This window comes from Danio aesculapii, chromosome 19 (genome assembly GCF_903798145.1).
Source record: "Danio aesculapii chromosome 19, fDanAes4.1, whole genome shotgun sequence".
NCBI classification, from domain to species: domain Eukaryota; kingdom Metazoa; phylum Chordata; class Actinopteri; order Cypriniformes; family Danionidae; genus Danio; species Danio aesculapii.
The window spans coordinates 5,211,673-5,225,118 of record NC_079453.1 but is presented as its reverse complement, the minus strand read 5'-3'; the positions used below and the strand labels follow the sequence as shown (position 1 = coordinate 5,225,118).

The following is a 13,446-nucleotide window of genomic DNA, read 5'->3' as shown; positions in this document are numbered from 1 at the left end:
ACAAATGTCCTACCCTTGGTCCGGTTTCACCTGTCTCACCGGGCAAACCTGGAGGTCCAGGAGGTCCCTGTGGAAAAAACAGCATCAACAATAGACTGATTAAAAACAATGAAGCGAACAACAATGGAAGACAGTAAAAAACATGAAGCTTTTCTTTTCATTAGCAGTCCATAAATGTGATATTTTATCATGTATGGAGACTCAAAAGAGCACTGGGATTATTATTTGAGCTCCATTTTAAAAGTATGATTGCCATAGCATTATATGTCAAATATTTGAAATTCTTTTTAGAATGTATTAACTTTCAACCCTTTAAAAATAATAAATTGAAACAGCATTAAATCCAGATATATATTATATTTTAGGATCTAAATGCATTTGGATAATTGAGCTCAATTTAAAATATGTGAATAAGACTTTTTATTTTTTATTAAATAACTATAAAATCAGTAACTTTTAAAAATAAATAAAATTTTACAATATACCTTCCACAACATCTAGGGCTCTATCATACACTATGCGCAAGATGTGTTTGCCACGATGTGTTGCTATTTTTAGACCAGCGCAACTATAATTTTCCTGCTTTGCACCACGTTGTTTAAATAGCAAATCCGTTTGCGCCACTTTGTGGACTCTAGGGTGTGCCGGTCTATAAAGGAGGTGTGTTAAGGCGCATTGTTGGAGCTTTGCTATTTTGAGGAACTAAAATAGACTGTGCAATAGTCCAGCTGAAAGCAGGTCTAAAGTCCAGCACAGAGTGTGTTAGTTATGCGCCTTAAACGCATACACATTGCTTAATACACACAAGATGTACAGCAATACGCAAATATCTTTACAAATGAAAAATAAAGTAGGAAAATATTACAAAAATGATTACTTTCTACGTAAATATAAAAACCACTGCCTCCATGCCTCGTCTTGGGGGGGCTTTATTCAGTGTATTCATGACAACTTGCTTTTGTGTTATTATTTATATTATTAGTTTTATTTAGTATTTGCATATTTATATTTTTTTTATTAAAAACAAGCTTAGATTTGTCCACCTGTCAGGTTTTGGACCATATGGGGCATAAGAATAGGACATGTGTTTAGATATAACCCAGTTTTTTGACCGCACTTCATTATTATTGTTCATTTATTCGCTTGCTGGAAATTAGAACTGAATTTAAAAATAGTTTTGGATCAAATCTTTGCACTTAACAAACAAAATTAAATGTGTCGACTAATGGATGTCTTCAATGAAGTGTACAACATCGTTTCCTTAACCATGAAAGAGAGAAAAAGAATATAAAGAGGCTGAATGGAGGAGGCTCGTTCTTTATCCTCGTGTTGCAGATGCTCTGTTTAACTGTTTTCTCGCTAGTGAAGCTTTCAGTTTTTACACTTACAAAGTCCGCTATGTAAATAGCAAATGCTCCATGGTGCAACGCAACTGACTCTTAAAGGGAATGGGAGATGAGATTCTGATTGGTTTAATGCACGTTATGCTCAAAACACACCTGGAACTCGATAAGAGAATAAGCACAAGCCTGTTAGACCATACGCTATGGTGCAAACCGTATTTTTTCCATCTTTAAAATAGTGAAAGTGGATTCGGACACGACCTTAAGGCTTTTGCACCATGCGCTTTAAACTTTGTGCCTAGATCGTTAAAATAGAGCCCATGTTGTGGTTTTTTATGAAAAGTGGCTGCAAAAAATTATTTGGACAATTTTTTTCCTGCATTTTTAATTTTTTAATAACAATGCAATGTTTTCTATGTCTGGTAAGATTTATTTCATGTTAAAAAAACAATTTATTATAAACTTTTGTCGACTATAAGAAAAAAGTTTTTTTTTCCACAAAATAATGTGAAAATCTCCTAGCCCACTTATTCACATTAAAACAAAGACGCCTGTGCCTACAACTAAAAACATACCACAAAACGTCCTCTATTTAATTTAATTTAATTTAATTTAATTTAATTTAATTTAATTTAATTTAATTTAATTTAATTTAATTTAATTTAATTTAATTTAATTTAATTTAATTTAAATGCATAGATACAATTGAATGTCATAAAAATTATACTAAAATATATTTTGGTGCATTTAAACAAAAATAAATAAACGATCAATAAAACTAAACAAAAAAAATTGAGTTTGGTCACCTAACATATGTAAGAATAAAAATATAATACATTTAAATTAAAATGAGTTATTGCCCCTCAACCCCCCCCAACCCCCCCCTCCCACACACAAAAAATGTTAACAACTTTTTTCCCGTTCATTAAAATTGTAATTGTTATTTTTCCCCAAGATTAACTTAGATGTACTCATTTTTGTACTGTGATGGTTAAGTTATTTTGTTAGATTAGTATTTGGTACTTACTAATCTAATGTATATTCACAAATATATTATTGTAAGGCACTCTATAGAAAATATTAAATTAAAAGAGAGATCTGTGAGGGGTGTACTCATTTATAGTAAGCATATACAGTCAGAATTATTAGCCCCCTTGTATGTTTTTTTCCCAAATTTCTTTTTAACGGAGTGAAGATTTTTTTTCTAAACATACTAGTTTTACTGATTTCTTTTATCTTTGCCATGATGACAGTAAATAATATTTGACTAGATATTTTTCAACACGTATTCAGCTTAACGTGACATTTTAAAGGCTTAACTAGGTTAATTAGGCAAGTTAGGGTAATTAGGCAAATCATTGTATAATGATGGTTTGTTCTGTAGACTATCGAAAAAATAAATATTGCTTAAAGAGGCTAATAATATTGACCTTAAAATGGTTTTTAAAAATTAAAAATTGCTTTTATTCCAGCCAAAATAAAACAAAACTTTCTCCAGAAGATAATTTACTATAGGAAATACTGTAAAAAATGCTGGATATAAAAAAAAAATCTGTTTTGAAATAATAACATCACAAATCACAAAATGAATCTTACAGGAGGTCCAGGGAGTCCGTCCACTCCTGGAAGTCCCGCTTCTCCTTGGGCTCCCTGAAAACACACTTATAGTTTAAAAACTCCTCTGAAGAAGCTAAAACAGACTCATCTTCTCAACTGATTGAACACTCACAGTCTCCCCCTTGAGTCCTGCCAACTGAACCTGTGGAAAAAAACACAAATGGAAAGTTTTGAGCAACTCAATCGAGCCGTTATAAAATGTGATTCATTGATTTAACCAATCTCACCGCATCACCAGGTATTCCAGCAGGACCTTGTGCACCCTGTCAAATAAACACAGCATGTATTAAACCACATTTTGACAGATTAACAAAGAGATTACTAGAGTTTCTTTTAGACAGTTTAACAAAGACATTACTAAAGCTCCAACTGTGATTTAATATTCTGAGTGGAGTTCAATTGGAGTAAAATCATCTGTTCTGCAAGTTACAACATCTGACAAGGCAGTATTTGGAAAAGTGTGTGACAGCAGACGAGAGCTCAAATGACATCGTTTGGTTGCGTTTTGGGTGAGTTTTGTGGACGAATGTGAGAAACACTGGCATAAAAAACAAAACTGTAATTTTCCAAAAAAGATCTATGTGGTCTGGAGTTTTGATGTGGGGGAAAAAAGAAAGAGTCAAATATATCTGGCTCCCTCTTCAATTATCTAAGAAATGCAATAAGATACATTCAACAAAATAAACTGAAAAAAAAAAAATGCAGTCAAATGGATTCAGAGCAACTTGAGAGTGAATAACAGGAACAACAAATGTCAAGCAACCGTCACCCCCCCAAAAATGTGTCTCCTTATTTGAATGTGGGATATTTATAGCCTGCAATAATATTGTAAAAATATAATATTTATTGTTTCTACTGACATTATTATAGCGATTAAAACAAATTTCCAGCTGCTGAAAATTGTCGTCCATTTTTGGTTTTTGGGTGTAGGAGAAAAACAGCTCAAAGGCTGCTCAAATATGCACCAACGTTTCTGTGTTGTCAAATGCTGGTAAAATTGTGTTAATAAAGTATGTATATTTTATAGGTACTGAGTTCAATTTTAAATTAAAAAGATCTTAATTTTAAAATATATGTTATTTTATAATAAAAATTATTAATAAAAAGCATTTTTGCCAGGTGCATCCAGAATTTTCCACTTCGACTGAGAGATTTCATCCTTAATTATGCAAAAAAACAACTAAAAACACATTTTGAGAGTACAAATTAACAAAAAAATATTTGAGTCAAGATTCAATGATCCATTCATAAAGTCGATTAGTGAATTTGTTTCTAAAAGAATCAGAAGCTACTTACTAATTGTTTGAGGAAACGATTCAACGAACCACTTATTAAATTGCTGCCACCTACTGGTGGGTTTAATAGCATATAATTTTTTTTTAAATGACAATCCTAAACCAGGTACCAGATCAAAAACACAGCAATGTATTAAGTATTCTTTTTTAAACCAAACCCTAAACATTTTGGACATCATTCTGAAAATAAAAGAAAAAGAAAAGAAAAGAAAAATAATATAATAACAATAAAACAAACAAAATAAAAGTAAAAAAAATAAATAAAAATAAATTAATAAAACAAAACAAAATTAAAAAATCAATAAAATAAAATAAATAAAAAGAAAAGAAAATAATGTAACAAAATAAAATAAACAATAAAATAACAAGCAAAACAAAATAAAAATTAAGTAAAACAAAAATAAAATAAATGAAATAATAAAACAAAATAAAAAAGAAAAGAAATATATAAAAAAAATATATAATACAACAAAATAAAATAAAACACAAGAAAAGAAATAAAATAAAAAAAATAAAAACAAAACAAAAAATTTAACAAAACAAAATAAAATAAATAAAATACAACACTAAAAACTAAATAAAAAGAAAAGAAACAAAATAAAATAAAAACAATAATAAAACTAAATAAAATGAAATAATACATTGCACAACTCTACCTTTTCTCCTTTTACTCCATTTGGACCAGGAGCACCAATCAGCCCTCTAAGACCCTGATTTTACAGGAGAGAAAAAAAAGTCACTTAGCAATATCTGACATCAGCTCACAATAAAATCTTCTACCCCCCCAGTGCAACTGCATGCTGAGGAAAATGGTACATGACAAATTATATACATTTCAGAACCATCAGAACACTTACTTCTTTTCCTGGAACACCTGGTTTCCCTGGAAACCCGTCTACACCCCGCTCACCCTAAATAACATTAGAGAGTGAGAATAAAGACATGGTGAATGTCACAGAAGTGATTTACTTCACTTAAATGCTGTCCCTTTGAGATGTATTATCCTGAAAATATAGTTTCCAATAAAAATACTGTTATCAGCACTTATAATGAAAAAATTATTTAAATTATCTGTTGATGCTTCCAATTTTACAATTTCTAATGGCTAATTTCATCTTGATAAAGTACTCTAATATTACTACATACAAAAAGATCTGTTCTGTATTTATAGGCAGAATTAATACACATTACAGCAAGTTACAGCAAGAAATTAGCCATTAGAAATTGTCAAAGCAGTAATAAGAGCACATTTAATTATTGGATCAATTATGTGCAAAGGTTGACTGGTAAAATAAAATAAAATAAAATAAAATAAATAAAACAAAAAATAAAATAAATAAAACAAAAAATAAAATAAAATATAAAGTATAATTTTCTAAAACAAACCCTAAATATTTTGGACATAATTCTCATCTCATCTCATCTCATAAAATAAAATAAAATAAAATAAATAAAACAAAAAATTAAATAAAATATAAAGTATAATTTTCTAAAACAAACCCTAAATATTTTGGACATAATTCTCATAAAATAAAATAAAATAAAATAAAATAAAATAAAATAAAATAAAATAAAATAAAATAATAAAATAAATAAAACAAAAAATAAAATAAAATATAAAGTATAATTTTCTAAAACAAACCCCAAATATTTTGGACATAATTCTCATAAAATAAAATTAAATAAAATAAAATAAAATAAATAAAACAAAAAATAAAATAAAATAAATAAAACAAAAAATTAAATAAAATATAAAGTATAATTTTTTAAAACAAACCCTAAATATTTTGGACATAATTCTCATAAAATAAAATAAAATAAAATAAAATAAAATAAAATAAAATTAAATAAAATAAAATAAAATAAAATAAAATAAAATAAAATAAAATAAAATAATTTATTTGATTTATTATCAATTATTTGCAAAGGTTGACTGGTAAATGTCTATTTGAATATGTTTTAGCGTGTAGTTCATGTGATTTCAAAACCGAATTTAAGAAATCCAATGATTTATATTAACTCAATTTCTAATTCTAGTTTCTACACTACCTGACAAAAGTCTGTCGCCTATCCAAGTTGTAGGAACACCAAATAATAACTTGACTTCTAGTTGATCATTTGGTATCAGAAGTGGCTTATATGAAAGGCAAAGGCCTCTAGATTACGCTTTATTTACCAAAATAATATATGATCATGCCTTGATTTTAATTATTTAGTTAGGACAGTAAGGTCTGACTTTGCTTAGACAAAAGTCTTTTCCCTTAATGAATACTTAATGAATAAATACAGTATAGAATATATATGAGCTTGGAGGACTGCATCCATACGTCTCTGCAATGACTCAAATGACGTATTAATAAAGTCATCTGGAATGGCAAAGAAAGCGTTCTTGCAGGACTCCCAGAGTTCATCAAGATTCTTTGGATTCATCTTCAATGCCTCCTCCATCTTACCCCAGACATGCTCAATAATGTTCATGTCTGGAGACTGGGCTGGCTAATCCTGGAACACCTTGACCTTCTTTACTTTCAGGAACTTTGATGTTGAGGCTGAAGTATGAGAAGGAGCGCTATCCTGCTGAAGAATTTGCCCTCTCCTGTGGATTGTAATGTAATGGGCAGCACAAATGTCTTGATACCTCAGGCTGTTGATGTTGCCATCCACTCTGCAGATCTTCACCAAACTTGACTGATTTCTGTGAGAATCTTGGGTCCATGCGGGTTCCAGTAGGTCTTCTTGGGATGCAGTTCAACAGATGATTCATCAGAAAAGTCTACTGTCTGACACTTTTCCAAATGATCAACTAGAAGTCAAGTTATTATTTGTTGCTCTTACAACTCGGATTGATGACAAGACTTTTGTGAGGTAGTGTATTAACCCTTATTTCTATTAACAAAATTTTTCCCTCACAAGCATTGTAAAAATGTAATCGCTAGCTACATCTTCATTTCTGAGTCAACAGCTCGCAAAAGTTTGTGTGTGCGAGTGTCTAGACCAGGCATGGGCAAACTTGATCCTCGAGGGCCAGTGTCCCTCCAACACTCATCAAACACACCTGAACATCCTAATTAGTGTCTTTAAGATCACTAGAAAGCTACAAGCAGGTGTGTTTGATTAGGGTTGGAGCAAAACTATGCAGGGACACCGGCCCTCCAGGATCGAGTTTGCCCATCCCTGGTCTAGACGGTAGTGTTTTGTTTTTTAAATTGACCACAGACAGCAGGAAACCAGCTGATAAAAGAAGTGTAACATGATGAGCTTCTGAAAAACATGTGTGATATACACTATATGCAGAGCCTGCTGTTTCAGGTCAGGAATTCAGGAAATAGAACAGATGGTAGATGAGTTTGTGCATATTTATTTCGAAATCAAGGCCATTTCACTTTAAATGAAAAACCATCATCGCAGAAGTATAATCTGATATTTTTTGTATCAATGAACCATGCACTTGTTCTAAAAAATCAGTTTGGTCCCTTTGTATTGGATTACCAGCATTTTTACTTAAATATTAAAGCATTTCTGCACGGATAATTCCTGACCTGTAAGTCAACAGTAACTAGGTTAGTTTCAAGAAAGTCTAATTTATCTTAAAACCCCTCTGTAGGTGAACCGTCAGACTGTGAAATGATGGCAATTCTGTGCCGTGTGAAACTGTTGTAAGGTTGTTCGGATTGCGCAACGCCTCCACAAAACAGGAAATATGGAGTCTGCATCAGCGCGGTGACATCTGTTTGAGTTATTAGTCTGCCTTGCATAAAAATATTCCCTCTGTAGGGTTCGGGATTTGACAGTACTTCATGACAATGACCAGTTTGGGCTCCGTCCAAGTTATTCCAATGCTTCAAAACTACAACAGGGGTGCTGACATCGTCCCATACCTCATAATGATAGACTAGACTGGATTATTACATTTTCTGAACATGTTCTGAGTGCTGTGTAAAACGTGTAAAACCATCTGACAAACCACTTGACAAATCATTTATGTCTGTTGCACAAATTCCTAGAGGTTTGTTCAGATCTACCAAAATGCTAAAAGTACATGATTTCTAAAGGTTTCTTCAAGACTCCTTCAAGACCATTAAAAAATGAAATTTTAGACATACAGGGCTAAACACAATGATTTTTTTCCAGTGGCCTGGTCACTTCTGTAAATAGTTATTGTATTAATGGAAGATCATGTGTGTGGGATGTGTTGCTTTAGTTTTTTCCCTGATTAGGGAATTAAATTTGGAGAATTTGCTGTAAAAATGTCAGCTCTAGTGAATTGTATCTCTTTGCAATAAAAATCTTAAATATGAAAAAAAAAAGTTTTGAAATGGATTATTGGAGATTAGGTGTCGGCCCCATAGGGTAGATTTACTTGGACATAGGAAAATCAAGACCTGTTTAAAGTGATTTAAGACCTACAAACCAATATTTCAGTGATTTTATTATTATTATTATTATTATTATTATTATTATTATTATTATTATTTATTAATTTTTTTTAAACACTTTAAGGCCTAAAGTTTAGTTTTTGAAATTTAAGACTTTTTAAGACCCTGAGGACACCCTGTAGTATTGATGTGTGTGTGGTAATTGATTGACTGGTGTCAGTCATCCCTTACCCGATCTCCAGTCGATCCCTTCTCTCCTTTATTTCCGGCTCCTCCCTGAGGATAAAACAACATGCTGTAATGTTACGAACAGGACACACTAAGATCTGTCCATAGCAGATATAACACACAGCATTATGAATGAAAAAAAAAATTAAAAGCTTAAAAGGATAATTTAATAAAGAAAAAGTTATTCATATTCATATATTCGTATTCAATTAAATACAAAAGACCATACAAATAATGGCAATTTTGAGATAAAATAAAGAGAAAATAAAATAAATAAATAAATGAAAGAAAATAAAATGAAAGAAAACAAAAAGAATATAATAATAATAATAATAATAAAACAAAATAAAAAAAGAAATAAAAAGAAAAGAAAATAATAACAAAGCAAAAACAAATAAATAAAACAAAATAAAATTTAAATAAAATAAAAATAATAATAAACCAAAATACAAAACTATTTCTTTGGAAACAAAACAAAACAAAATAAATAAAATAAAATAAAAAATAAAATAAATAAAATGAAATGAAAAAAAAAATAAATAAATAAAAAAATACAATAAATAAATAAAATAAAACAAAATTAAATAAAATCTAAATAAATTAATACAAAATAAAATAAAATAAATGATAAAGCTAAAATAAAATAAACAAATAAAAATTTGATAAATTTACTACAAAAAAGTGGCAACTGTTGATGTTGTTTAGTAATTTTGTATTGTTTTATAAAGTTTAAAATAAATATGCAATTATGAAATGAAAAGTAGCAATTATTTTTAATCTTAAACATTAGATTTAAAGGTGCGTTTATGAGAAATGAAGCTGTAAATGTAATATATACAGTTTAACAGAAATCATTGATAACGTCAAGCATTATTCTCATAATTTTTATTGCAGAAATAGACTTCAATCAACAATCAATACTTACAGACAGTCCTTGAGCACCTGGTGCTCCAGGTGGACCTGCATTCCCTTGGATACCCTGAATAAAAATAAATCAAAAAGGCCAGATTATGTCTAAAACTTTGAGAAGACCCTTTAAGCACAGTGTCAGAAATCATCATGCCAATAAAAAATTATCAAACAAACCAGTTATCGTAGAATTATGACATTGGACAATAGGGTTCATACACATTTTAAAATTCCATGACTTTTCCATGGTTTTTCCAAGACTTTCAAGTAAATTTTCATGACCTAATGTTTCATGCAATGTCTGCATATGCGTGGTAAAAGAAAAACAATGCATGTTCAAATTTAATACAGCATATAGTAAAACACGCAACAATCTATTTAGTTTCAACTTATATTTATATCTATGTAAAATTGATTTGGATAATGCTTACACCGCACTAATAATGTGACAGTATGTGATTGGCCAAAGACAGAAAAGAAGTAAATAACCTATATTCAAGTATACAGGTATCTGTTTTCCATGACTTTTCCTAAAACTTTGTGGGTTTTTCTGTTTTTCCTAAACTTTTCCTGGCCTGGAAAATGCCATGTCAAAATTCCATGACTTTTCCAGGTTTTCCATGACCGTATGAACCCTGTTATCAAATTTTTTGAAGATACTTGAACTGAATTTGTTACTGATATGCATTTATCAACACTTATTTAGAGTGAAGTAACTGTCGTATCATTATTGTTTAGCATCTATCAACATCAACAAATCATTTCTATAAAACAAATTGTATATTATGTACACAAAAGACAATAAGTGTATACACAATCAGTAGTGCTGTCAAATGTGCAAAGTACGAGCATATACAGTACTGTGCAAAAGCCCTAAGCACTATACCAGCTTTATTGTTCTAAGACTTATAATATATATATTATATATAATCGAACATTTTAAATAATCAAACATAATATATAATCAGTCTCTTTATTGAAACAAACATGAAATATAAGAAATATATACAACAACAGCACAACATTTCCTCTTCAAGCAAAAGTCTATGTTTTTGCAAGCGGCAACCTCCTGCTCTTCCTCGTGAAGCTAATATGGAAGTAAATGAAACTGAACTTCATCGAAATTCTGCTAAGCCTGGAACCATAATAGAGCCGATTTCTATTGACCCCACTGTTAAAATGGCCAACTTTACAGCAGAAAAAATGGTGTTTACAGCCTGGTACAAAGAACTATTTTGGTTCATATAGCTAATATTACCCTTTATGACAACTGTGAGGGGTGAATTTTTTTTTAAATCATGTTTTGTTTATATAAAGTTATATTAAGTCTGCATAATTAAGGGCGTGGCCACTTGAGTGACAGCTAGGTCTCGCTGGTCGCCGTCAATTCACCTCAGCTGATTCCGGCTGATTAGCCGCTGAGCTCTGCATATTCATTGTATTTTTGTTTTGTTTTATGTGGCTTTACACAGTCAATTGCCTTTTGGGATTATTTCTTACAATTATTACATGACATGGCATGCTGTGTGCACTTAATTGTGCTTACAAACCATTCAAGTGTCCTGCATTTCTCAGGTGACTGAAATTATATACTTGTATACCATCTCTATAAATGAATTTGTTTAGTTAAGATTATTTATCATTTTCTTCAGAACGGTAATGCACTCCAGAATCTGACAGATTGATTAGCTGTAGGCTCTAGAACACTCATCTGAAGCATTGTCATACAGTGTTATAAACACTTTATCACTATAGTATACAACCAAGCACATGTGGTCGGAACACAAATGAGTTGCAGGTAATGAAGTATTAAGCGTTCTCCCAAAGAAAAGGCTGCCTAAGCAAAATGCTAGCAGGCATCTGTAGCTCCGCCTCTTTGCCCTTGTTTGGCATCCCCCAATCGATGCGTTGACGCGTGAACAAATTGGCGACGGTTGGCCACGCCTACTTGTAGCTTCTTTTGCGTTCTTCAGAAACCTATGGGTGACGTCACGGATACTACATCCATATCTTTTACAGTCTATGATTTAATGTGGATTCCTTTGGCACTATCCTGTTCTAATTGTCCTGACATTTTCTGAAATAAATGTGCTGTGTAATAATATCAGGCTTCTTTTAGCACTTTACAGAGTTCTTCTTTAGGATTAGAGTGCTTATCCTTCTTTTTCTGTCCAGTTGATCTTATACAGCCTCTATAATATTCAGGTCTGGACCCTGTAGAGGCCATTTCATGACTGTGTTTCATCAGCTGTTTTTTTTTTTTTTATCTCCAGATAGGATTTCACTGCAATTAGCAGATCATTATCATGCTGAAAATGAACTTTTACTACTGAATACTGATTAAAATCCATCTGCACTTTTCAACATTCCCAATTCCATCAATTCAGACAATATTGCTATCAACACTGTAGAAATGCAGCTCAAACCAGGACAGCCAGCCACTCTCCGACATTATCTTAAACAATTAAACCTAAATAATTCCTAACTCATATCCTAACAAACCATACATCACCTGAAAGATCATTTATTCACCCTATATAAGTCTCAATTTTAAAAAAATTACAAGAAAATGTACACTTATGACTTGTTTTGTGGTAAAAGATCACGTAAATCCATCAGTAAAACAACAGATTTAATGCTGGCCTAAAACTTTTGACAGTACTCTATTTTATGTAAATACAAGCTTTTATTTTGGATGCGATGAATCTTCTGACAGCTCTCTAATGATTACGTTATAAGCAGTAAGCACAATTATGTACCCTTATGGTTAATTTCTGACCCCGAGTTCATCAAGAAACATTGTAACTCTTAAGTGTTAATGTCTTACCTTTGGTCCGAGAGGTCCAGGCAGCCCAGCTTCACCAGCAACTCCTTGATCCCCCTGTGTATCAACATGCTAAATTAACAGACAGCATCGATCCAAAAACACACAATCAACATGAGCTGTTACTCACTCTTTCACCCTTATCACCCTTTTTCCCAGCCAGGCCTGGTAAACCATCTGATCCCTAAAAAATATATTAACAACACATATTAATATCACTGATAGTAACATTTCGTTTTGTTTAATTTGAAGTACTGTATCTTCTGCTCATCATGGATGCAAACACGAAGAAAAAAAAGATTCATTGAATGTATTCTGAATTGAATGTACTCTGAATTGAATATCATTGAATGTATTTTTTTAAGATAAGTGGTTGCAAACAATTAATATGGGCTGAATTTAAACAAAGAAATTAAGTTAAACATTACTAAATTTTATTTGTTTAAATTCAGCCAGATTAAATTCAGCCAATATAATTTTTTGCAACCACTTACCTTAAAAGAAATGAGTAAATCCAATAAATAATTTTTTTTCAGGGTGCATTTGATCTTAAATACTAGGGGTGTAACGTACAAATCACAACCCACAGTTCGGAATGCATGTGATTCGTGGATTAGTAACTTTTTTTTTTACTTGTAGGTTAATCCAACGTTTATAACAATTGCAGAGAGATCATAGCCTCCTGCATCACTCAAATCAGGTGTATGAAAGCATTTTGGCTTTTCTGTAAAATATAATGATGAGGTGAGATGCTTTCTTAGGTTATTAATTCTGTTTTCTTAGGTTATTAATTAAAGGTGTTTTCTGTCACTGTTTGTTTAGCCTGCATTAACACATTCAGTGTAAAGCTGCAC

The 13,446-nt window shown here is 31.1% G+C and overlaps 1 protein-coding gene across 1 annotated transcript in view; it reads right to left on the bottom strand.

Moving 5' to 3' along the window:
• col22a1 (collagen, type XXII, alpha 1) overlaps nucleotides 1–13,446 on the bottom strand; it is a 132,275-nt gene that overhangs the window by 57,207 nt on the left and 61,622 nt on the right. Inside the window, exons 14-23 of the mRNA XM_056479361.1 lie at nucleotides 12,723–12,776; nucleotides 12,596–12,649; nucleotides 9,785–9,838; nucleotides 8,863–8,907; nucleotides 5,113–5,166; nucleotides 4,912–4,965; nucleotides 3,188–3,223; nucleotides 3,073–3,102; nucleotides 2,940–2,993; nucleotides 14–67 (exon numbers count right to left, since the gene is read on the bottom strand). Of these exons, the coding sequence (XP_056335336.1) occupies nucleotides 14–67; nucleotides 2,940–2,993; nucleotides 3,073–3,102; nucleotides 3,188–3,223; nucleotides 4,912–4,965; nucleotides 5,113–5,166; nucleotides 8,863–8,907; nucleotides 9,785–9,838; nucleotides 12,596–12,649; nucleotides 12,723–12,776 (489 nt within the window). The remainder of the gene's footprint in view (nucleotides 1–13; nucleotides 68–2,939; nucleotides 2,994–3,072; nucleotides 3,103–3,187; nucleotides 3,224–4,911; nucleotides 4,966–5,112; nucleotides 5,167–8,862; nucleotides 8,908–9,784; nucleotides 9,839–12,595; nucleotides 12,650–12,722; nucleotides 12,777–13,446) is intronic.